Source organism: Psammomys obesus, unplaced genomic scaffold (genome assembly GCF_907164565.1).
Source record: "Psammomys obesus unplaced genomic scaffold, mPsaObe1.curated_primary_1811, whole genome shotgun sequence".
NCBI lineage: Eukaryota > Metazoa > Chordata > Mammalia > Rodentia > Muridae > Psammomys > Psammomys obesus.
The window spans coordinates 7258689-7284074 of record NW_026585626.1 but is presented as its reverse complement, the minus strand read 5'-3'; the positions used below and the strand labels follow the sequence as shown (position 1 = coordinate 7284074).

General features: G+C 49.4%; 2 protein-coding genes across 16 annotated transcripts; one reads left to right on the top strand and one right to left on the bottom strand.

Moving 5' to 3' along the window:
* Positions 1 to 18766, bottom strand: Unc5cl (unc-5 family C-terminal like). 14 transcript variants are annotated; one of them, XM_055613790.1, is made up of 11 exons: positions 18581 to 18766; positions 18142 to 18200; positions 17155 to 17243; positions 11575 to 12019; positions 10607 to 10907; positions 9006 to 9268; positions 8314 to 8415; positions 8139 to 8206; positions 7272 to 7372; positions 6773 to 6886; positions 1 to 4210 (listed from the first exon to the last, which is right to left on the bottom strand). In XM_055613790.1, exons 3-11 carry the CDS (start codon positions 17200 to 17202, stop codon positions 3988 to 3990), a joined length of 1665 nt encoding a protein of 554 aa, XP_055469765.1. In that variant the 5' UTR covers positions 17203 to 17243; positions 18142 to 18200; positions 18581 to 18766; the 3' UTR covers positions 1 to 3987. The 14 variants fall into 14 exon arrangements, with proteins under 14 accessions (XP_055469765.1, XP_055469775.1, XP_055469783.1 ...); XM_055613800.1 differs by having other exon boundaries at positions 18142 to 18196; XM_055613808.1 differs by lacking the exon at positions 18142 to 18200.
* Positions 18534 to 23770, top strand: Tspo2 (translocator protein 2). 2 transcript variants are annotated; one of them, XM_055613918.1, is made up of 4 exons: positions 18534 to 18903; positions 22292 to 22479; positions 23076 to 23217; positions 23447 to 23770. In XM_055613918.1, the coding sequence occupies exons 2-4, from the start codon at positions 22310 to 22312 to the stop codon at positions 23642 to 23644; spliced, it is 510 nt and encodes a 169-aa protein (XP_055469893.1). In that variant the 5' UTR covers positions 18534 to 18903; positions 22292 to 22309; the 3' UTR covers positions 23645 to 23770. The 2 variants fall into 2 exon arrangements, with proteins under 2 accessions (XP_055469893.1, XP_055469885.1); XM_055613910.1 differs by lacking the exon at positions 18534 to 18903 and adding an exon at positions 20811 to 20848.
* Positions 23771 to 25386: the final 1616 nt, after the last annotated feature.

Here is a 25386-nt window from a genome sequence, read left to right as displayed (position 1 = left end):
TGTATCACAGATTCCAGACATTTAATATGAAAAATAACTTGAAATATGCCAATGGGCCAGTGAGGCAGCTTCCTAAGTAGAGGTTCTTATCTTAAAGCTTAGAGACCTGAGTGCAGTACCTGGAATTCACGTAAAGGTGGGAAAAGAGAACCAACCAGCCCCCCAGAGTTCCTTCTGGGCTCCACATAAGCACACACCTATCACACATAGCAATGACACGGCAATAATAATAATAATAATAATAATAATAATAATAATAATAATAATAATAATAATAAATGAGGCCAGTGAGGTGGCTCAGCAAATGAAATGCTTGCTGCATAAGGCTGACAACCTGAGTTCAAGGCTTCAGTGAAAGGAAAAAAACAGTTCTCAGAAGCTGTCCTCTGATCCCATACACACACCTTTGTGCTCTTACACACACACACACACACACACACATTAATTAAAAATAGTAAAGTTTAAAATTGTTTAAATATGTCATTAATTTTTAAATGCTTGCATGTGGAAATATTAACGTTCTGGATATATTAAATTTAACAAAATATATTATCCAAGTTGAGGTCACATGTCTCTTTTTACTTTAAACTTCTACTTTAAAAATTTTTATTACATTTATTTGGGAGCAGGGAGTCACATTTGTGCCATAATGAGTGTGTGGAGGTCAGAGGAAAACCTGCAGGAATCTGTTCACTCTTCCCACCAGGCAGGTCCTCAGTATTGAACTCAGGCTTGACAGCAAGCATCTCTGAGCCATTCTCAGCATCTCTCTTTTTACCTTTTTGATGTGACTCTTAGAAGACATGAATTTGTGCATGTGGCTCTCATTGTGTTTCACTTGGATGGCACAGATGTGGACCTCAGGGTGTCCTGAATGAATACGGAGATGGGCTTGCCTGTGAGCCCTGGAGGCTCCAATTCCACCTCACCCTTGGAGTCCCCCTACCCGTGGCCAGACTCTAACCCAACAGGAGCAAGATAAGACAAGGCCTCCATGACACTCATGACAAGAGTCCTACTTCTGTTTCTCAGGACCAGACAAGTGACCTATTAGGGAAAGGGCTGGAAGTGAAGCCCAAAGCAGTCACCCAAATGGTTTCAGTCAAAGTCAATACACATTGGGGGAAAAAAATCTCCATATGACTGGGTGGCATTGTGACATTACTGTCCAGCCTGTGGGCTCAACAGCCCTTGGCAAACCTCTTCTATTATTGCTTTGCTCCAGGGGTGAAAAAGGCCCCATTCAAATCAAGCCCAAAATTGGGGGCTAAGCATTAAATCTTCTGATACACATTAGGACACATCCTCTCTTGACTTTAGCTGCCGGAAATATGTACTGGCCAGGTGAGAGCTGGTCCTCCCTATAGGAACCACGCAGCCTGCACCTGTCCCAGGATGTGCAAGCACCTTTTTTCCTGCCCTAGAAACTCATGCTGAGAAACTGGCCTGGGCAGCCTGTGATTGACTAATCTTGGTTGCCAACTTGACTGGATCTGGAATCAACTCAAAGGTGAGCCTTGGCCACACCCGTGAGGGGTTGGTTTTGATTTTCTTATTTGACGTGGAAAGACCCTCCCACATGTTGTGGGGGTGCACCTTCCAGTAGTAGCCCAGATAAAAAGAAAAACCAAGAGAAAAAGCTCTGCCTTCGGCCTCCTTGCACTCACTCTGGCTGGCAGGTTTATCAACTTTGTTGCTGCTGTGGCGGCTGCAGCTCTTCCTGGCGTCAAAACCCTGGTTCCCCCTGCCCTTCTTCAGCCTTCCGGGGTGGACTGAAGACTGTCCAGGAATGGCTGTCCAGGAATCCTCTAGACTTTTGGCACAAATTGGGACTGCTAAGGAACCCGGCCATGTGCACTAAACAACTACCGGGTTCTCGGTCTCTTTGGTGTAAAGACAGCCATGTTGAGTTTTTCTGATATTTGTAAGCCAATCCAATGAACACTCTTTTAAAGTATATATATCCCATCAGCTCTGCTCTTCTAGCAACCCCAACACAAGCCAGAAAGCATTCTGTCCCATGATGGATATCAGAACTCCCATGATCCCCCTCTCCTGTAACCCCTGTGGCTTTAGTCTGCTATATAAAATCAATTGTTCCAGAAAGGACTCCAACAATGCCTTTGATTGGCCTGCAGGGCAGAAAAGGAACTTCAGGAGGGAAGAAAGTGCCCTTCAATGGCCAATGCTGAGCCAAGGCACCAACCTGGACAGAGCAGCAGTGATGTGGGGAGAAGGGAAAAGAAGGGCAGAAGGGGACAAGTGACGCTTAAAGAACAAGGTGGAAACATAAGGGCCCAAATCTGAAAGCTTGCTTCAAGAAAGAGGAAATGAGCCACTCAAGTTACCAAAGTTCAAACTGCAAAATGCTCATCCGTGTAATTTTATGATCCAAAGTGAGCAAGGACTGGAGTCTGCTCAGTGGTTTCGGTCTCACACTGCTCTCGCAGAGGACTGGACTTCAGTTCCCAGCACCCAGGTCAAATGAGTCACAACCTCCTGTAACTCCAGCTCCAGGGGAATCCAAGTGCTTCTTCTACCCTCCACTGTATGTATGTATGTATGTATGTATGTATGTATGTACTCACACACACACACATATCCACACACAAGATAACTGCAAATGAAAACTTCATGTCTATGTCCAAACTTATCATCTTAGCAAAACAGTTAGTTAGTTATAAAGAAAGGCATTTTGTTTTACTAATTAATATTGCTCACCATTAAAAAGTACCAATATTTTAAATAAAAACGGAAGTAAATTGTTAGTGTTTCCAGAGAGACTGTCTGCCTTTGAGCAGGAATCAAGGAAATCAAGGAAACTATTGGTAAGCAAGAGTATTAACAGCCAGAACAGCTGCCTGGATGGAGTGTCCTTTAACCCCTGGTCTTTACTTCCTGACTCTAAAGGAGCTCTTGATCTGTGAGGGAAACATCTCACCCATTCACTCCAGGAATAGCTGAGGCGTTCAGTAGCCTTGATACACAGCATTAGTTCGGAGACACTTGCCTGAGGGAATGACTGGGGATTTGGTTTTTTAATAGAGAAAGAAACACAAAGATGGGTTTCCATAACTAGATAGAGACAAAGCAATGAAGGCCCGATCAACAGGATGAGGCTGACCCTGAGGTGGGGCAACAGCAGGAAGAGGGCGCCAGAGCCTTAACACTCTCCACTGGAGGTAAAGAAACATATGGCTGGGCATCCTGAAGCTTCTCTGCCTCCTGTGTGATGAGAGAGACAGCAGCAGAGAAGGAAGGCAAGGTATAAACTGCATGTGAAGAGATGAAGAGGAGGCCACGGACAGTAGCTATGTCCAGCTGTCTCTAGATCTGGCCTTGAACCCGCTGCCACCCATCCCAACACACTCACCCTGGGCGTACCCTGCACACCCACCCTCTCCCCCAACCCCTATCCAAAGATCTCCCCGCAAGATCCCCTCTGGAGACTTCTCTTGGCTCCAGCGGACCTCAGTGCCCTGCCTCCTAACACAGGTCCACAGGCACTGGATCCCCTAACCAACAGGGGCCCAGTCCTTAGAACGTTTCTCTGAGCTGGCAGTGAGTGCGGCTCCATTCAGCACGACAGACTCCAGGGCAAGTTCGGAGAAGCCGGCATTCCTCATAATCCCAGTTTTTAGTGCTAAGACTCGGTGCTCCGTGAATTCTTGTGGACTGGGCGGCCTCTGAGGTGTGCCTGCAGGGCCACCTGGCCATTCACTGGGAAAATTAAAGTTATTCTGGTAGCCGGCTTGGCTGTCACCATCTCCCAGACTCCCGCGCCCCCTACCGACCAGGAGGGAGCCTGCACTCGGGACAAAGTTGGCTGGCAGGATGGAGAGCTGTGCTGATTGAGGCGCGGCAGATGTCAAGGACATCAGGCCTCGACGGGGTTTCTAGTTCGGTCCACCGGAGTCTGCGGCATTGTTCCTGAGCTCATAGGCAAGCATGGCCTCCTGAAGCACCCTGCGTGGCCACGGGGCATGCTTAGAGTTTCTCATCCAGCTCTAGGCCATCGTTCTCCCAGGTGCCTCCGTGCATCGTGGCAGAGCTGCCCCGAGGAGTCCGGTTCAGGTAGTTCTGGATGGCAGAGGCGCAGTCCAACCGCTCCATGGAGGTCATGAGGTAGTGTAGCTCCTGCAGGCTGCCATTCTGTTCCTCAAACAACTCCAGAATGGCCGCGGCGGGGCTGCGCTGACAGGACAAGAACCTGTCTCCAAGGGACAGGGGTACGGTGAGAAGAAGGCAGGGAAGCTCGGGAGCAGTATAACACCTACTCGCACTCCACCCCTGACCTCTGCTCCGGATGTTCTTGCCTACTTTCCAAGGTGGGCGGGACTTTCAAAGCTGAGATGGCTCCGGGCTCCCCTTAAGCCTCAGGTTCCTCTTAGTAAGCTAGAAACTTGCATGGGAAAGCCTCTGAGAATATACAACCTTTGACATTGTGACACAGTGTGGTTAGTTTTTGTCAACTGGAAACAAGCTACGGTCATCTGGGAAAGGGAAACCCGAACTGAGAAAATGCTCCCATCAGATTGCTCGTAGGCAAGTCTTTGGAGACATTTCTTTGGTTCATGATTGATAAGAGAGGGTTCAGCTCACTGAGTGTGCTGCCATCCCTGGGCAGATGGTCCTGGGTGGTATAATAAAGCAGGCTTGAGCAAGCCATGGGGCGCACAGCGGTTAGCATCACCCCTCGATGACCCCTGCATCAGTTCCTGCCCCCAGGTTCTTGCCTTGAGTTCCTGCCTTGACATCTCTTCAACATGAACTTCCATTAATAGACAAATAAACCCTTTCCTCCCCAAGTTGCTTTTGGTCATGGTGTTTTATTACAGCAGTGGAACCATGAAAATTAAAACACACACACACAGAGAGAGAGAGAGAGAGAGAGAGAGAGAAAATTCATGCTTTGAGTATGCTTGTGATTTTCTGTTGTGCCACATTCACAGTTTCTATGGCGACCCTCCATTGTTCAGGAACAGTTCAGAGTCCCTTTTACCTACCAGCCAATCTACAACTCCTGAGTACCTGGTTCATTCACCACCTGGTGATCCACTGCTATTTCCAGCCTGTCCTTGCCTCCTCCTGCCCTCAGGCTCATCTCTATCCCACTTTGCATATCCTGCCCCCATTTGGCACCTCAGCTACTCTGGAAGCTAGAATGACTAGGCCTCCATGGCCTCCTATCTGGCGTCCCTTCATGCTCTGGATTCTCTGGTCATACTTCTATTTCTGCTTCAACTGTTCATGTCTCTCTTTTCAGTGTTCTGAAATGCCAAACACACACAAGAGGACACAAGGAATTCTTGCTCTTATTCTCAAGTTCCCAGAGTCCCTGGCTAGAGATCATTTGCCCTCCTAGGAGGTGAAAACCTATTTCCCTCTTGCATCCCAGTACTTAATGGCACATAGACAGGTACTTAATGATTGTTTAAATTTCATCTGCTTCCAAGATCTGGCTCTAACTCATCTCAGACCGCTGCATTCACAGCCTGGCCTCTAGGACCTAGCAGAGAATCATCCTTCTACTGGTCCCTTTGTGAGCTCCTTGGCAGGCACCCCAGATGCACTGTCACTGTGATTGCTAACACTTACTGTGTTAACAAGCGACAGGCTTCCAGCTACATGCTGTATACACATCATCCTATAATCTGCTTTTCCATGCCTTGAGCCACAGGGTGGCAAGCTGGTACCAGTGACTTGTCTCACTCCTTGTGAAATATTTATTGCACACCTACTATGAGACAGACATCATATAACTGATCTCATGCTGAACCAATGGGCTTGGAGTCCTGGGGAGGCGGCCAGGTATTCTAAATTCTACAGAAGTACTGGTGTCCTTTTCTTCTTTTTCTTTTTCTTTTTTTTTTTTTTTTCATTTTGGTTTTTGAGACAGGGTTTCTCTGTGTAGCCTTGGCTGTCCTGGACCTGCTTAGTAGACCAGGCTAGCCTTGAACTCACAAAGACTGCCTCTGCCTCCCCAAGTACTAGGATTACAGGCGTGCACCAGAATACCTGGCTAGGCATCCTTCTCTTCAATGTGACACTATCACTGCTTTTTTTTCCACTTACAAAATTCACATAACAGACACACAGGAAGGTGAGCTCAAAGCTGACTTCCACAGAGAACATACAAAAGGCTTCCACTCTATACCTAGCCAAGGAATGAACAAGGAATGATGGGCTTTGTCAGGCTCAGACACACTGGTGCCTTGGGGGTTGGGGGAGAGGCAAGGGAAGGTTTACACCAACGCCCCAAACATCCCAAGAGACTCTGTTACAAAAACTGGAATCTTAATGCCTGCCTGTTCTCTTCAGTCCTGGAAGACTGTCTCTGGAACAGAGAACTGAGACCCTGGGGCAACCTGGGTCCGAGACACCTTCCCCAGTCGCTGAGAGACTGTCCTATAACCAGGTCTACTTGTCTTCTGGCCTTTGTCTCCTGGCTAAATGGTAAGACAGTTATGAGGACCTGGAGGCTCTCTCTGCCCAGTTTGGCTAAACTGGAAGTGACTTTTTTTTTTAAATCAATTTCTGTTTCTCGATTTTATCGGAAATATGAGGAAAGCAGGTGGCTGGTTTAGGGACTTGAGTGTCTGCTGACAGTTACTCTTGAGGTTGAGGATGAATTGACAGAATGAGCTGTCCTAATGGGCCGTAGGAAGGACTCAGGAGCCATTCACTAACTTTTAAGTCACCCGCTTGTCCCAGTCCAGTTCCCAGGACGTCCTGACGTTCCCCCACGCCAGTGTGCCTCTGAGGTGCTTACCGGATTTTCATGCCACAGAGCCCCAGGTGTGAGGCCAGCCTTCGCCAGTCATTCCCAGTAACACTGGCAGGCTCCAACAACATCTGTAGCTGCTCAAACAGCTCCGGGGGCAGCCTGGGGCGGGGAACAGAGTGTTCACAGAAGGCTCCGAGACCAAGACTGTTCCCTCCGCTGCTACACAATCCTGGGTTCAATAGTCAGCACCCATGTGAAAAGCCTAGTGTGGTGACACGCACTCGTGACCCTAGCATGGGGGAGAGGAAGACGGGCAGATTTCTGGGGGTTGCTGGTCATGAGAGACTTTATCTACAAAACAAGATGGTGGCTTCGGAGGACCAATACCCAAGGTTCACCTCTGGCCTCCATGTGCCTCCACATCCACATACACACCACATACACAGAGAGAGAGACCCAGTCATTCTCCCATTCTTTCTACCTCCAGATGCTGAGACAGGTGTGCCAAACATCACCAGGTAGCAGCCAAGCCACGGTCACTCACCTATTGCACAAGGGTGGCTGAGAGGCAGGAGGTGGTGCCGCCCAGGTCTCCTCCTCTGATGCCTGGAATCTGAGGATTTCCATGTATTTGGTTTCCAGGCCCTGAATCGCCAGTAGGAACAGGGAACACACTCAGGGGTCATGAGAAACTCCTTACCCAAAGGGCTCCATTCCATTCCTCATGAGTCTCCTGCAAACCTGTCACCAGAAGATAAAACCCCCACCCCACCCAGCACCCTGGACCCTTTGCCTCCCAGATTCCAGAACCCCAGGTCAGACTTGGGTTTGCCACTGAGAACAATAAAACCACGCAGGATGCATTCTAAGCTGGGAGAAAGCCCAAGACACATGACACCACCCAGCAACAGGGAGACTGTCCTCCAACTATCCTCCCCAAATGACAGTGTGAGGCTGAATGCCCTCAACCTGCAGGGTGCTACTTGGGTTTTCCAAAGACCCTCAAACCTGACATGCTCATCTCTTCCCTGAGGCTGTGGGAGGAAGGGAGAAGGAAATGTACAGCCCCTCCCCCTTCTGCCTGCTTGAGTCCTCCTCACTAGTCATCCCCACTGAAGAGAGATGGGGACAATCACCTTGAAGAAAACCAGGTTTTCCAGAGGCCCTAGCTGCCCCAAGTTGGGAGAAAGAGGTAATGTAGGATTTGAGTCTTTTAACCTTCTGATGCATTCATCCATCCATAGAAAGGGCTAGGGGATGAAGGTTAACTAGGGAGCCAGATGGTCTAAGTCCCTCAAAGCTCTGCCATAGTAGTTCTATGACAAATGCCCTTTCACTGTGTACTGGACCCATCTCTCTTGGCCAGACCTTCCAAGGCCCTGCCCTTCCTCTGTGCCTCTACAAGACTCACATTCTGGAAGGTGTGCATGGTGACAATGATCTCATTGGTCAATGCCGAGCAGTCTTCATTCTCATTGGCTACAGAAAGAAACAAGCCGGGTGAGCAAGAAAAAGGCTCTGGGTAGGATTGCAGAAGAAAGTGGTTGGGAGGGGAGAACTGAAATTGAAGGGGGCTCCTGGCATACCTGCCTTTCTCCGGAAGCAGAAAGAACGGAAGGGGCACTTTCCATGCCAGATGTGAAGGTGGGGAACCAGCTGGCTACTACTGTCATCCACATTTTCCCAACCTTGGGAGAGGACAGAGCAGAGAGCCTTAGAGGACAAGGCCTTCCCCAAGTCTCTAAGGAGGTTGGTGGGACGCATCAGGATGACTCAAGGCAGAAGGGTCTCAAGCCAAGGGAAATCCTTGAGCTGGAGTGGGCACCTCAAAGTGGTTGTTTCTATGCTATACATATACACACACAAACCACACCACACACACAATGGCCTCTCATCCTCTACCCCACCTCTAGAAGCAGCCATATATCCCCCCCCCCAATAACCTGCCTGTCCACAGCCACACAGAGGATTCCAGAAACACCGGCAGCCAGCAGGCCGAGCCTTAAGAAAGGCCCTGGTAGGCAGACAAACTTACTTCCTCTCTCGTCACCCATGCTAGCCTCCCACCCAGCATCCCTCTGTTGTGGGCTGCCTGCCGGACTGAGTGGGAGACAGAGGAAAGTGAACAAAGCCAGGAGGTCCTCTCAAGGCTGCTGGGAACCCAAGTCCAGGAAATAAAAGTGAGATTTCCAGATTTCTTGGTAGGCCAGAGGGAGGCTCTGAACCTCCCTCTCCTGGAGCTTCCTATCCCCAAACCCTTGGGGCCCAACCTTCTCACCCTCAGAGATGTACTTGAGCTTCAGGCACTGGTCCGCCCTGGCCCCAGTGAAGTCAAAGAGCTGGCAGGGCCCACGCATGCGTCCTCCGTGAGGCTGTTCATTGGTGATAGCCCACTGCAGGGCGCACGGCGTATTGTTCAGGAAGTAGACGCGCAGCTGCAGGTGGGTCTGTCCCGGTGCCAGTGGGGAGCAGAACATGGCTAGCTGCAGCCACTTGCGGGCTGCCTGGCCCAGGGACGCCTCCAGGACACAAGTGTAGAGGCTGCAGAAGGAGAAGGTGGCTGTCACACATGCATAGGCACCAGGAAAGCCGGGAGCCCAAGGTGGGCATCACAGGCTCTGGTCAACTAAGGGGTCTCTACGTGGACCATCAGGCTCCTGTTAGCTAAGGCTCCTGGGATGTGGGTGAGAAGAGCCCTACAAATAGGCATAGAGGGAGGACTAGGTGAGGGACAGAGTGGCTTAGAGGGTCAAGAAGTGGGTGGGCCATGATGACTGTGATGCTAATTCTGTCCACTTGACAGGATCCAGAATCACCTGGACAAATCTCTGGGCCTACCTGTGAGGGAGCTTCTCGTTTGAGTTACTGAGGTGGGAAGAACCACCCTGACAGACAAGATGAGGTTCCTGGGCTGAGAGAAAATCAGATGGAGCCGCAACAGTCATGTCTTTCTCTAAGGCTTGACTCCAGAGGCAGCATGGCCAGCTGCCACCAGCTCCTGCCTCCGTGACTAAGTGAACCCTTGAACTGTGAACCCAAATAAACCCTTCCTCTCCTAAGTCACTTCTGGCATATTGTCACATCAGTGAAGAGCGTTACCAATACAGTGACTACCACATACTTGGGGGGACAGCCAGTGTGGATTAGCAGGGAATAGAGACAGAGTAGTCACAGGGTCCCCGTGACTTCCGGCGTCCTGCACAATGTCCTCCTCTAGTCAGTGGGTGACAAGGAAACTGGGAAGCAGAGGATCTAGGTGTCTAAGAGATGGAGGACAGACACGACATGAGCCTGAAGGGGACAACCTACCCTTAAGAGTTTAGAGACAGTCCTGAAGAGGGGCAGAGGGTAGAGAGAGGGAGCTATAAAAGACAGCCAGATGTAGGGATGGGACAGACTCGCTACAGGTGTGTCTTTGACATTGAGGCCCAGTGATGCCATCCTCAAAGTCACACTCCAGAACCACGCAACTGAGTTTTAAAAAGTTTTAAACAAGTCTACTATTTTGTGTTGGGTCTTGTTTGTAGCTATTCGGGCCGTCTGGGGCCTGTTGGTTGTGGGTTGCACGTGCCTGCTAGACAGAGGGGTGAGTTGAATCAGATATCTCCAGATAGTCGGTGAGACAGTGATTGGACAATGATGGCCGCAGATGGGGTATCAGAAAGGACTTCCATGGCCTGAAAGAGGGACACAAGGATCCTAAGAGACTGTTAAAGCTTCCCAGATGAATAAAGGGGCAGGCAGTTCTGACAAGGATAAGAAGGAGGCAGACAGAGAGAAAGGACACTGCCAGAGAGAGACACAGAACAAGAGGACAGGCCCCGGGGGACAGTACCAGTGGCACATAGCAGGAGGACAGGCCAACGAACAAAGGCCTACCTGAAGTGAGAGAGCAGGATGTGGCACTCATCCCTGGAGATGTGAGCCCCTGGCCGACCCAGAGGCCTCCAGACCTTGGCATCAAGCAAGGAAGTATTGCTGGTGTAGACACAGGCCTGACTGAGCTGCTGGGCACAGTGCTTGAATGTGAGGGTGCACGGCTTCAGGAAAGAGGCTCCATGAGGGCCACATGCCACCACAGGACTCACTAGTCCCTGTCGGTGAGACAATGACGGGGCATCTGTCAGGTCCCAGACCAGAGCCAAGGACACCCTCTCCTGGCGACCCACCATGACAGCACCTGGAGGGACAAAAGGATGAGATGAGAATAGCCAGGCGGAGTGTTCTGCCCCTTGAAGAGGCTAGCCAGAGTGGGCAGGGAATCGCAGCCCAAAGCCCCAGGACCGAGGGTGCCCAGCAGAACACAGAGAGGCTGGATGGACTGAGGGAGCCCACTGCTAGCTGGCTTGGGGTGCAGTCCTAAAACAGCCACTGGTTTCCTTCCAGGACCACAGCTACTTGTGCTGGGATTTGTGTGACTCAACAAACCAGTCTTCCTTCTTCTGTTTGGAGAATTATCATAGCAGGCTGTCTTTAGGGCAAGGCTTTGTTTTGTTGGGTTTTTGTTTTTTGTTTTGTTTCTCGGTTTGTCGTTGTTGCTGTTTGTTTTGTTTTTTGTAGCCCTGGCTATCCTGGAACTTGCTCTGTAGACCAGGCTGGCCTCGAACTCACAGAGACGCACCTGACTCTGCCTTTCCAGCACTGGGGTTAGAAGTATGTGTCACCAACCACCCAGCTAGAGCAAGGCATTTTACTTCATCTTAGGAATAAAAAAAAAAAAAAAAAAAAAAGCTAAGCTCCAAATACAGTTTTCCAAATTCTGAAGTTGTCTGTGGGTGGCGCTCAGCTAAGGTACCCTAACTTGCTGTCTGAAGAACTCTGCGGCGGAGGAGGCTGGGAGGGGTTACCTGGAGGGACGAGCAGGGAAATGCCAGTGTCTTGCAGCATCAGGCATCCACCCCGGTGGTCCACCTCTCGAGCAGTAAACACCAGGAGCTTGTGCATCAGCTGGCGGGTGACAGTCTGGCCCCGGGTGGGCGTGTGGAGTTCCTGGTAGAACGAAGCCACCTCCGGTAGCGTCGAAGGTGGGCACTGCCTCGGGAGCTCGTATTCTGGTAACGGGGTGGGTGGGGAGACTGGTTCTTCTTGGTCATCTGGCTTCCGGGAGGCCCTCGGCAGCCACTGAGAACAGTGCGATCGAAGGCACTGAAGTAGAAGGAAAGCACTGGCCACGGGGATCCCCACCAACAGGAGCAATTGCAAAGGTTGGACAGAACTCTCCTGGGGGCTCATCCCCCGGTCACCCGATGCTGCCAGCTCTCCTGCACCCCTGCACCAGCCAAGGCCAAGGGCCTGGGGGGAAAGTGGAGAGAGTCAGTAGGGCAGGCCTTCTTAATTTGTGGAGGCCAAGGCTTGCCTCCCTGCAGGGGTGCTACCTTGCTCCTTTCTCTTTCCCTTACCCAGTACAGGCACACACAATCACACACACACACACACACACACACACACACAACCTGGTTAGAGCAAAATAAATCCTGGGACATAAAGCAACTCGTATTCAGAGTTTGAGGACATGAGCTCAAAGCCGTGCTGGTCACTGCGCGTGTTGTGGCCGTTATGTGGCTTAATTTACCCCATCATCTTCATCCATCCAAATATCCACTTCTGAGTCGGTAGAGATACACACCTATTATCATCTTAGCAACCAGGAGACTGAGGCAGGAAGATGCTGAATCGGAGGCTGGTCTGGCCTACACAGCATCTCAAAAACAAAATCTATTTTTAATCTGTAAGCTCTCATTTAAAAAAAAAAAATCTGTAAGAGAAGAAAGGCAACCTCATTAATGTAAACTACACATGTAGGCTGAGGGCGTAGCTTAGGGTAGAGGGCTCTGCCCAGGGCCTTGCGCAACACGTGAAGAAAGTGCACGTGTGTGTGTGTGTGTGTGTGTGTGTGTGTGTGTGTGTGTGTGTAGAGAGAGAGAGAGGACGTAAACTATGGAAAAGAGTCTAGGACAGTGGCTTGTCATAAAAGCACTAGCCAATTATGTAACTTGACAACTTGACACATTTTATTGGTCACATTACAAAGTAAGGGTAGGGGCTGGAGAAACGGTTCAATGGTTAAAGGACTTACAAGTCTTGGAGAGAGCCTAGATTCAACCCCAGCATTCATGCCTACAACTTTTGCTCCGTAGAATTCAATGCCCTCTTTTGACCTCTCTGGGAACTCACACACATGGGCGTACATTCACACAGACATATACACACATAATGAATACCAAACTAAATATATTTTAAAGTAATAATATTTATATTTAATAGAACATATTAAAAATATTATTTTGGGGGCTGGAGAAATGGCTCAGTGGTTAAGAGCACTAGCTGCACTCCCAAAGGACCTGGGTTCAAATCCCAGGAGCCACATGGCAGCTCACAACTGTCTACCACTCCAGTCCCATGTATTCTGACACCTTCATGCCAAGGCACAGAGAATTAAATTAAATAAATTATTTTTGAAATATATGATTCCAGCAGGCAGTGGGTATGAACACATTAGTGAGCTGTTTCCCAACCTGACTCCATGAGTTCTCTACACCTAGGTTGGCCTGGACTTGTTATAGTCCACACACTGAGTTCTGTAGCTCCTCCTGTCCTAGTTCTGTTGATGTCCACTGAAAACCATGACAACTGGAGAACACAGGAATGAATTCCGGCAAGCTCTGTATTGCTTGAATATTTTTTGAAGCAAGCATGTCCTTTGTATGAGCTTTGTAATTGTGTGCACACATCTATGCATATAGGAGGAAATGCATACAGAAATTAGATGTCAGCCTTGGGCATCATATTCAGGCCATCTACCTTGGATTTTTTTAAGACTTATTTTTATCATTTTAATTACATATAGGTGTGGGGAGGCGTAGGTATGCATTCAATGCCTAAAAAAGCCAGAAGCATCCGATTCCCCTGGATCTAGAGTTATAAGCAGTTGTGAGCTATTTGACATGGGTGCTGGGAAGCAAACTCCGACCTTCTAGAAGAGCAGCAAGTGCTCTTAACCACTGAGCTACTTCTCCAGCCCCCACCTCATTTTTTGTTTCTTTGGTTTTGGTTTAGGCTTTTCTATTGTTTGTTTGGTTGGTTGTTTTGTGTGTGTATGGGTATTTTGTTTGCATGTACACCTGCCCACCAGAAGAAGGATTCAGATCCCATGGGACTACAGACAGTTTTAAGCCACAATGCAGGTGCTGGGAATTGAACTCAGGACCTCTGGAAGAGCAGCCAAGGCTCTTAACTGTTGAGCCATCTCTCCAGCCCCTGGTTTGGGCTGTTTTGTTTCATTTTGCTTTGCTCTGATTTGCTTTGCTCTGATTTGATTTGATTTGATTTGATTGATTTGATTTGATTTGGTTTTCTTTGTTTATATTTTGGGAAAGGGTCTCTCACTAGGATCTGGAGCTCACCCACAGAAGGCTTGGATGGTTGACCAATGAGCCGCAGGGATCGACCTATCTCCAGCCCTGAAGGCACAGATTATTAATGTAAGCCACTATGCCCTGTTTTTCACATTGGTACGAGGGCCTAGCTTTGCTCTCGTGATGCAAGGAAGTACACTACAAACCAAGTCATCTCCCTGGTCCAGGGGATTGTTGAGGCCCAGGACTTTGGACATTCTAAGCAGGTTCTCTGTTACTCAACTATAGTCCAGTCTGATGATTCTGATTTGAACTTACTGAAGGTAGAAGGAGAAAAAAGCTCTCTCTGGCAATTAATGGGGATGGAGTGAGAAGCACCTGTAGATGACAAAGCACTATCTAAATGTGTGTTTGTTTATGCCCCTCCTTCTGCCATAAAGGTCCAAGGTCACTCCCAGCCATACGCTCAGTTCAGCATGATCAGCAAAAATTAAAAATGGAAGCAAAAAAAGGAGAAAAAAAAAAGAGAAAGAAGAAGAAAAAAAAGATGGGGCCTACAGAGAGGCGGAAATGAGGTAAGCCCAAAACACATGCTCACTGAGAGCTCACCTCATAGCCTGGCAATAGTAGCCACTGGAAGTCTGGAACTTATTGTAACCCCCAGGATACATGTCACACACACACACCCATGCATCTGCTTCCACCCCTTCTATCTCCCCCTTGAGCCCTGTGAAGTCCTAACACCTCCAAACTCTCTATATCCTGGGCATTCTGGCCCCTGGCTTTGGCTACTTGCAGCCCTGATGATGCACAGACCTTGACTGGCTTAGCACCTCTCCGCTGTCAATCCTGCCTGAGAAGCTCTTCCTTATATGCTGTCACGCCAGCCTTCTCACTAAAATGAATGTTTTCTGATCACCAGCTGCATATCAGGCACCATGGGAGGCTCCAAAAGTGCCAAAGGAGCTGCTGTAAGGGAATGCAATCCCTCCCCTTGGCAGCTGGGTTCCTTGCAGCACGATGTCCTTCTTTACAGGAGGCCTCTGCAATTCACCGAGTTCTGCTCTGACTGGGAAAGCTCCCAGCACCAGTACGGGTGAAGCTTCAGTACGGGTGAAGCTTCGTCACCAGTCACCTGCAGCTAAACTTCGACACTTCTTTCCCTCCGAAGACCTACAAAAATGTCTCTCCCTTCCCAACAGAGGCAGCCTCTCCTCTGCCTTCCTGACGGGCAGATGCTCCTCGGAATCATCACCACTGAAGATCAGGGGACCTATCTCTCCTGAGTCCTCACTGAAGACATGGACTCCTCACCAGAGATGGAACTTCATTCCTTTCACAACATTAGGAGGCTCAGCCTTCGTTACCTAGACCCCCTGCAAGGCTGCAGGCCAGTCAGGCCAGTTGGAAGCTGAGTGAGTTAAGGAAGCAAGCTCCCCTTAATCCTCATTCCTTTTACTGCTTTTACTTTTAATAACAGTTACAACTATGAAAACCGTAATAGTAATGGCTTAACTCATGTCATCCTCACATGGGCCTCTGAGCTGGTGTCATTCGTGTCTTCATTTCACAGATAAGAAAGATGAGGTAAGCCGGGCAGGGTGGCACAAGCCTGTAATCCCAGCACCCTGGGAGGCAGAGGCAGGTGGATCTCTGTGAGCTCAAGGCCAGCCTGGTCTACAAATTGAGTCTAGGACACCCAAGGCTACACAGAGAAACCCTGGAAAGAAAGAAAGAAAGAAAGAAAGGAAGGAAGGAAGGAAGGAAGGTAGGAAGGAAGGAAGGAAGGAAGGAAGGAAGGAAGGAAGGAAGGAAGGAAGGAAAAGAGAGGTTTTTGCCTGCTGCAGGGACAGAGGGAGGATTGTTAAATGGCAACTGAAGGCATACAGGAGTGATGAGTTTAGAGTCCCTCCCACCCCAACTTACCCAACTCCTTTTTGGTTCCTAGGTTTCTTGGTTCCCACTTCTAGAGAGAAAGGAGCAAAAGTGAAGAAAGGTGCTTCTGCTTTGTGATACCAGCACCTGGGAGGGTGAGGCAGGAAGATTAGAGTTTCAGGACATACACTGAGACTCTGTCTCAAAGGAAGGCAAAAAGGATGGATAGAAGAAGGAAGGGAGAAAGGGAGAGAGGGAGGAAGGAAAGAAAGAAAACGAAAGGGGCTAGAGATGGCTCAGTGGCTAAGAGCACTGACTGCTCCTTCAGAAGATCTAAATTTGATTCCCAGCACCCACATGGGGGCTCACAACCATCTGTATCTCTAGTCCCAAATGATCTGACGCCCTCTTCTGGCCTCTGTGGACACTGTTTGACCATAGTACACATACACACAGGCAGACAAAACACTCATACACAAAAATAAAAACAAGAAAGGGGGAATAGAAGGAAGAAGAAGGGAGAAAAGACGAGGAGGACAGCAGGAGAAAAAAGAGAACAAGAAAAGGGAAAAGGAGGAGGAAAAAAGGTGAACAGGAAGAGGTGAAAGGGGAGAAGGAAGACGAGGAACTAGAAGAAACTAAAAAGGAACATAGGCATCTCTGAGTTCAATGGAAAGTAATGACATGCATGCCCTGCCCACCAAGGTTCCAGTAGCAAGGATGGGCTGATTAAAAAAATAAATAAATAAAAATTAAATGAGAGGAACTACTCTGTTGCCATAACAACAGCCTTCTTGAGGCCTCTAAAGACCAGAGTCCAAATCCCCTCCACTCCACTGGGCCATGTCCCATTGCCAGCTGCCCCACCTGGGGAGTTGGCACAGACCAATCCCACAGCCCCCTGGGCCGCTCAGGGCTCATTTCTCTGGCCTGAGGCAGCTTAACTCATCCCCAGATCAAGCCTGGGGCACAGCAGACCACTCTTCCAGCCTGCCTTATCTCTCACCCCATTTCTGCCTCTGATCCTAAGAAGGGAAAGGAGCCAGAGTTTAGGGAAATGCCTCACAGAACAACAAATTCCCTGGGTCCTCCAACTCCATGTCCGAGTCCTCAGAACCCAGCTCTTCCAATCTGTCTACCTCCAGAGTCCAGAGGTAGCATTTCCCTTAAACAGGGACATTAGAATTCTCTCATCACCTGTCCTCCGAACAAAGATCCAGATGCCTGCTGCAAAGATCTGTTCATATCCTGCACACACTTCCCTCCTTCCTGCTCCTCCAGCACACCTGATAAGAGATTCAAGTGCTTTTAGAAGACACAGAAAGTACCAGCCTGAGCTGGGCTTGGTGGCACAAGCCAGTAACCCCAACTACTCTGAAGGCTAAAGGAGAAGAAGCACAAGTTCAAAGCCTGCCTGAGCATACAGAGAGTTCAAGGCCATCCTGGGCAATATAACAAGAATCTGTCTTTAAAAGTAAGGACACTAGCCCAGTGTGGTGGTGCACACCTTGAATTCCAGCACTCGGGGAGACAGAGGCAGGTGGGTCACTATGAGTTCAAGGCCAATCTGGTCTACAAATGAGTCCAGGACAGCCAGGGATATACAGAGAAACCCTGCCTCAGGGAATAAATAAATAAATAAATAAATAAATAAATAAATAAATAAATAAATAAATGAAAAGTAAGGACCTGGCATGATGGTCCATGCCTTTCATCTCAGCACTTGGGAGGCAGAGGCAGGCAGATCTCTCTGAGTTTGGAACAACCTGGTCTGCATAGTAGACCTGGCCCTCCAGGCCAGGAGGGCTACATAGTAAGACCCTATCTCAAACAAACAAAAATGGAAGTAAAAGGAGGACTGGGGATGTAGCCCAGGGGTGGAACACTTACTTGTCTTGCACACCCAAGGTTCTGGATTCAAGGCCCAGTACCAGGAAAATAGCAACAATAAGACAGAATGAATGAGGCCACACACAGTTCAGGTCCAGTTTTCATGAGCCCAATATACAGTTCCACCAACATAGAATCATCCCCCTGCTCCTGACACCACCAGCACCAGCCCTTCCTCAAGACGACCTTCCTTCCCTCCCGGTGCAGAGTGTCCCCAAGATTGGGCTAAGCAGACAATGGCACTTCTCTGAGCCCCATAGCCATGACCCTTGCAACGGCCCCAAGGGTCCTCACCTTAATGTCGACTTGCCCCCCAGAGGCCGCTAGCCAGTCCAGAAGCAATAGTTACCTGTCTAAGACACAGAGAGGTCAACCAGACCTGTCTCCAGGCCAGCAGACAATTGGACCAGGGTGGGGAATGCAGGTAGGTGTGGCCTGCCACTTCCCAGCAGGTTCCTGCCTCCTTTTCACGATAAGGAGGGGTGGTGGAGATAGTCTTTGTCTGTTGGCAAAGTCCAGGGGAAGCACGGGAGTAGCTGGGGATGCTAGAAATTAATACACTTCCCAGGGCTGGTCAGGAAGGGAGGGGGAAGGGAGGCAGCGTTGGTGCACCTACTGACACTGCCCTCTGCTGGTGAGTGGTGGTCCCTACTAAAGGCTGTATAGTACGGAAGAGGAGGAGGAAACCTTCCCTAAGAGGTTGTCAGCCAACCATGACCTGCACAGAACTCACCTGGGAATTTTGTTCAAACGCAACCCTTGTCTGATTCCACCGGCTCAGGACCCAAGACTTCAGCTCAGAGAACCTTCCGGGTGAACCAAGGTGGCTGGCTCAGGCCCTCTTGGGTCTCTTTTCAATCCTTCCTGCACGGGGAGATCACACAGGTACAAAACGTGAAGAACGTGTCTATATGCTCCCTACTCCTCAGAATTGGTGGAACAAGGTTCTTCGGGGCCGGATATTGCCCTTGGGGGCCGGACACTCCCCTGGCCGGCGAGTCAGAGTTAATGCCGTCCCTCTCAAGGCTCTGAGACCTTAAGAGCCCAGTCCAGGAGGTAAGGCATCTCTAGGATGAAAGCCCCCTGGGGGAAGGGAGCTGCCCACCCGTTTGGTTTGCTGCCGTCTGCCTCTTCAGCACCCCGTCACCTTCCCATGGGCTCTTGCATTGACTCTGTATCTTGGCTTTTGTGAAGAGCACTGCAATAAACATGGGACTTCGGCTATGAAAGCCTGGGAAAAGTAGGGAACAGGAGGTTGGGGAGATACTGGTCAGTCGGTTACAGTTTGATAGGAGTAAGTACAGTGTTGTGAGACTGTAGTACAGCAATGTGTATATAATAAACCACAGTGTACCGTACATTGTGAAATAGTGAGAAAACAAGATTTTAACTGTTCTCACAACCTCAGTGATAATGTTTAAAGAACTTATTATACTGACCACTTTGATTTGATCACTACAGAATGTATCCACATATCAAGACATCTTGCATTATACCCAATAAATATGGACTTATTATTCATCAAATAAAATAAGATATTTTAATATTGTTTTCATTTTTACTTATGTGTATGTGTTTATGTATGTGTGAGTGCGTGTGCACGTGGGGGCCTTCAGACACAAGAAGGGGGCATCAGATCCCCTGAAGCTGGAGTTACTGTAACCACTGATGTGGGTGCTGGGAACTGAGTTCAGGTCTTCTGCAAGAGCCACAAGCATGCTTAACTACTGAGCCATCTCACCAGCCTCTAAATACACCTTGGAGAGAGAGAGAGAGAGATAAAGATGGTGGAGTCCAAATGAGAGAGCTGACCCTCAAGGTTATCCTCTGGCCTCCATGTGCGTATAACATACCCCTCATCCACATACACACATGTACACCCACACACACATGCACACCCCTGAGCACACACACACGCAAAAGAAAATATAAAAGTAGTTTTCGCTCCTTTCCTTTTTCAGTTAATTATTCTCTAGCCTCGTGTCCCTCTCTGCAACCCCTTCCCCCCTGCTCTGGTGCCTGCGTGGAGATGGGAAGGGGGAGCCCCCCTGGATGTCACTGGGAACCCATGGAGAGCAGCCAGCCTGGCAAAGGAGACCCGGTGCCTAGAGGACTAGCAAGAAAGGCTGCCCAGAATTCAAACAGGGAACAAACAGGGGAGGTGCCTGTCTTTGTTTCACAAAGCTGTCTGAGTCATACAGAAAAGTGGACTTTGCCTGCAGACAGGGTCACTCTCCCCTGCCCCTCTTCATGGTGGCGGGGAGGTAGAACACTGCCAGGAAGCATCAAGCCATGCCTGCCAGATCCCCAACCCACCTCTGCTGCCAGCATGGAGGTTAGGAGAGATCTGCCAAATTACAATTTCCAGCCAGGCAGAGATAGGCCAACCAGGAGGCTGTACTTAGGGACTGTGTTCATAGATCATGAACTCATTCCCAAAGCTGGTACTTGCCTCACTTGGAGAAAATCTGGCTCCAGAAAGGCTCTCGGGAAATCTGAGGGCCCCTACCATTCCTGGGGACACAGAGCTGGGCCACAGAGAGCATGGGTACCAGTCAGATTGTAACTCCTGGCTGTTACAGAAGGTCCAGGTCTCAACATCAAACTCTGAACTAGCCCACTGAGGGGGATTCCCCCAAGGATCCATACATCAAGAAGGAGCTGAGGCGAGCCATAAGAGGAAGGGTAGGAAGAGCAGCTCAGTGGTAGAGTGCTCGTCAACAGACAGGAAGCCCTTAGCAAGCTCACACGTGCACACGCGCACATGTGTACACACACACACACACACACACACACAAATGGTCTAACAGATCATGGGGAGCTTGTGAACACAAGCCCTTGTGCAAACAGCAACATAGATTCCTCATAGACATCACCACCCTTTTCTGAGAAAGGCAGATCACAAGGAGCCTGGCTCCACCCCTTTCCAGTCCCTCACCATCTTCTCTCTTGTACACATCATACATCAACAGGCAGCCAGCCTGGGAGGTGTGTGCCTGAGGTAAGTGAGGAAGGCCTGGGAGCAGGAGTGATGGATAGCAGGAGAAAAGAGGGTGAGCATGGTCAATGAGGGAGGCCTCCAGCGCTGGATTAAATAACAGGAAAAATTGAGACGGGGAGAGGGGCAGGCAGCTAGACAGTAGACAGTGAGAAGCAGAGAGAACCAAACAGAAAAATGCACAGAAAGGCACAAGGTTCAGCCCTGTCCCTGGATTCTCCAGAATGTGTCTCTGACCCTTGATAGGAAGGGATAGATCTGTTACTCAGTCTAGAACACTGAAAACAATCCGATTTTTATTTCTCTCCAATTCCATTGATCTTAAGACAGAAGCTGAACTAGCATAAAGATGTGAGAAATTGATACTGGCTGCAGCCCTGGTAGGAAGAGAGTCTACACACTGGCCTACATGCAAATGGCACACAAAAAAAGCAACATGTAAATGAGATGCAAAAGACAATGGTATTTTTTTTTCCCGTCGAAGATCAGGCTGTTGTGTCCTTGGGAGTCAGACCACAAGAAACGGGGACACCTGTGTGTGCAGACCAGACCTGTGGGAGTGGGGAGATGAGAGCACATTCCTGTGGCAGTTGAGAGTGAAAGCTTCAGAGAAGGGGCTCCACAGCATCCGTTGGCCACGCCTGAACTGTCCAGGCCAGCCAGGGTGGGCCTCTTGAGTGTGCTGGTCTGGTCTAATGAGATAAGGTTGAAGCAGATGAGCAGGGCAATTGGGGATTGTAATTGTCCCAGCGATCTCTGGCTCCTACACTCAGCATGGTTGCCATGTGTCTTCCTGGGGAGATGCAGACAGACATCTATTCAACCCAAAAGTGTACTGACAGAAAACCAAAGAAATGGTCCCAGCCAAGTGCAGTCTGGTAAACCAACAAATAAGCTTCATAACGCTCCCTCTTCTGTCCTCCCTCCTCTCGCCTCCCTCCTCCCCCATTCCCCATCCCTCCTCTCTCCTTCCAGGAAGAGACTGTTTCAGTTCAGAGGAAATCTCTACAGAGCAGGGGTACTCCCAGTCTGATCACTGTCAGCTTCAGTGAGGTGCAATCTTTGGGACATAAAGGCTGGCTATCTGCCTGGCCAGGTGTTGCCTGTGGTGGGAGATGAAGATCAAACCTGGTCCTGACTTCCAGGAGTCAGATGACCATAGAGCAGGAAGCCTTTGCCTCAGGAGCAGTTGCCCATAGAAAACAGTACTCCCCAGCGGCTGCTGAATGGTGTACACTCAGAACATAAGACCGTGGATGCCAGGAAATGGACAGGGTAGTGGTTGGTGGAGATGGATCAGGGGTCAGGACTAGAGCTGGGCTCAAGACAGGGGGATCTCCATGATTGGACCTCCAATGAGAAACTCTGGCTAGGTAATAGTAAAGTTTGGAGGCCCAAGAGAAGGAAGGAGGAAGGCTCATCCCAGCATGCTCTCTGCCTTCCCAGATCTTGCCTCTGCAGTGAATGCAGCTTCAAGGACCTGTCTTTGTGGGTGTGCCCCTCCTGGGGCCTATCCTGATTTGGATGTTCACTGGTCAGATACCCAATTGGTGTGAAGATGAGAGGAAGCTGCCTTGGTGCCCACCCTACAAGGTCATACTGCTGGTATGGGCAATCATCTACTCCGTCATGGGGTGAGTGTGTGACCTAAGTACCTGTTGGGGTGGAATCGAATCCCCAGTGTCAGTGTGACCTTGTGCGTGCTATACTCTGGCCTCCAAATGGTGGCACCCCGTTGTTGCTCTTCAAGTAGGGGTCCCACAAGCAGAAATGCTCTGCACACCTCAGATTCCAACAAGCCCTCTGCTTTCCCCTCTCTAAGATTCCCTTCCCTCTCTCCAGGACAACCAAAGCCTCCCACCAGCTCTCTTGTTTTATTTTATGTTTGTGTGTCTCTGCGTGTGTGTGTGTGTGTGTGTGTGTGTGTGTGTGTGTGTGACTTATGCTGTGTGTGAGTGCCTATGAAGGTCAGAAAAAAGCATTGCATCTCCTGGAGCTGCAGATACAGGAGGTTATAAACCACCTGACAAGGATACTGGGAACCAAACTTGTGTCCTCTAGAAGAGCAGGAAGTGCTCTCACCTGCCAAGCCACCTCTCTGGCTCCTCCTTTGGCCCTCAAATGATGCCCGCACCCACCTGCCCACATGTCAACCTTAGGTTACTCCACTGAGAGCTAGGAGGCCTTATGCCAGAGGGCCTTTCTCCTACAGAACATCTTCTCCTTGCAGCTATGCCTCCTACCTGGTGTGGAAGGACCTGGGAGGGGGCTTCCGATGGTCCCTAGCACTGCCCCTTGGCCTCTACATTTTCCAACTCGCCCTCAGCTGGACATTCTTGATGCTCTTCTTGGCAGCCAACAGCCCTGGGCTGGTAAGGCGTGTGGTACTCCGTGCTGGGAGAATGTGAAAGGAGAATGTGAAACCACAGGGCCCCACATCAGATGGCTGACAGCAGGAACCAGCTAGGGATGCGTATGCAATTCCTATAGTGTGCACAGCATCCCCAGGGGCGGGATTTCTTGGGTCAGGATACTGTAGAAACGCAGAGGGTCCTGGCTCTTGAGACAGAATAGCTACAGCCTCCCAACGCTTCTGCCCAGGCCCTCCTGGACCTGTTGCTGCTCTATGGGCTGGTGGCAAGCGTGGTGCTTATCTGGCAGCCCATCAACAAGCTGGCTGCTCTGCTCCTGCTACCCTACCTGGCCTGGCTCACTGTGACCACCACCATCACCTACCGCCTGTGGAGGGACAGCCTATGTCCCGTGAACCAGCCCGAGCCACCCGAGAAGACCAACTGAGGCACCAGGGGACAGGAGGGGAAGGAGGATGGCCAGAGGTAGAAGCAGCTGTGGAGCTGGGAACACTTGACGGGGCCCCTCTCCTAGATCTTCCTGTTGCCTTTCTCCTTAGATGTCAGAGAAATAGAAAAGAGAGGGTGCTTCCCGACACATAATAAAATCCTGTTGTTGACCTTGAGGGCGTGATGTGTGGTGGATATGGAAACATGGCATCCAGGGCTGCAGAGAGGAAGCTTCACCTGTAGGAATGATGAGTGGATATGGGAACTGAACTGGGGAGCTGGGGAGGGGGGCCACCATCTCTCCTCTTGCATGCTTCCCGAAGCCCAGCACAGGGTTTAGCACTTAGCTCAAAAACAGAATCTTGGGCAAGCAAGATGGCTCACCAGGTAAAGCACTTGTCATCAAAACAGATAGAAACCTGGTTTTTTATCACTGGGATCCACACGGTTAAAGGAAAAACACTGACTCACAAAAGTTGCCCTTTGACTTCCACATGAGCACTGTGATACACACACACACACACACACACACACACACACACCAGATCAACAACAACAACAAAATCAAGACAGAATCTTGCCTAGAATGTTGGTGTAGTCCTGTAACCCCAGCAGCATTCAGGACATGGAAGCAGGAGGATCAGAAATTTGAGGACATCCTTGATTATACAGCAAGTTAAATATATATATATATATATATATAAGCCTGGCATGGTAGTGCACACCTATGATCACAGTACTTGAGAAGGCTGAGGCAGGTGGATCACTGTGAGTTCCAGGCCAGCCTGGTGTACAGAGTGAGTCCAAGACAGCCAAGGTTACAGAGAAACCTTGTCTCAAAAAAAAAAAAAAAAAACCTTGAAAGAGCACATAAAAGCAAAAGCAAAACAGAAAAGCAAAGTAAAAAGGAGTACTATGGCGCAGCAGGAGGACTCAGCAGAAGAACCTTCGACCAACCTGACAACTGAGTTGGACCCCAGGGTCAAAGGAGAGAACCAGTTGCCACAGGTTATCTCCTGACCTCCACACAGGTGCTGTTGTGGAGTGCATATGAATTCTCCGCTTGTCTCTCTGTCCCTGTCTCTCTCTGTCGCTGTCTCTCACACACACAGACATGCAAATAAATAAATGCATAAACATGATTTTAAAAGGGCTATAAAGTCCATACGCCAAGAGTATCACATACAGCACATATCTAATACATGTTTACAGAATATGCAGATAGATAACGTAGCTGTGCCGCCTCTTACATAAGTCAGGCTGAGTCTCATGCGATGAGCTCTGATAAGCTAACAGCTGTTTTTCTGTTTCCATAGGCTCTTTCATTTTCAATTATTTATATCTGCTCATTACCATTATAAGGGAAGATTTGAAAGGGGGAGGTGAGTGCAGGATGCTGAGAGGTGAAGCCAGCAGGAGCTTCGTGATCAGCCTTCGCTCTTGCTTCCTTTTTTCTAGATTGCTTCAGTGGCATTTCCATTTTTTAATTCTCCCTCCTCTTTTTTTTTTTTTTTTTTTTTTGCCTATGTTTCAAAGCCCTCAATCGTGACAGGAGGCAGTAGCTAGTAGATGTGTCCTTGTGCATGGCAAGCTAGAGAGTCCAGACATCTCCTCTTGCAACAAAGGGTCTCCACCTGAGTCATGATGGAAAGCAGGATGGTATCATAAAGGAGCTATTTCCGGTTCTTCTCCCGTGTGTGTGTGTGTGTGTGTGTGTGTGTGTGTGTGTGTGTGTGTGTG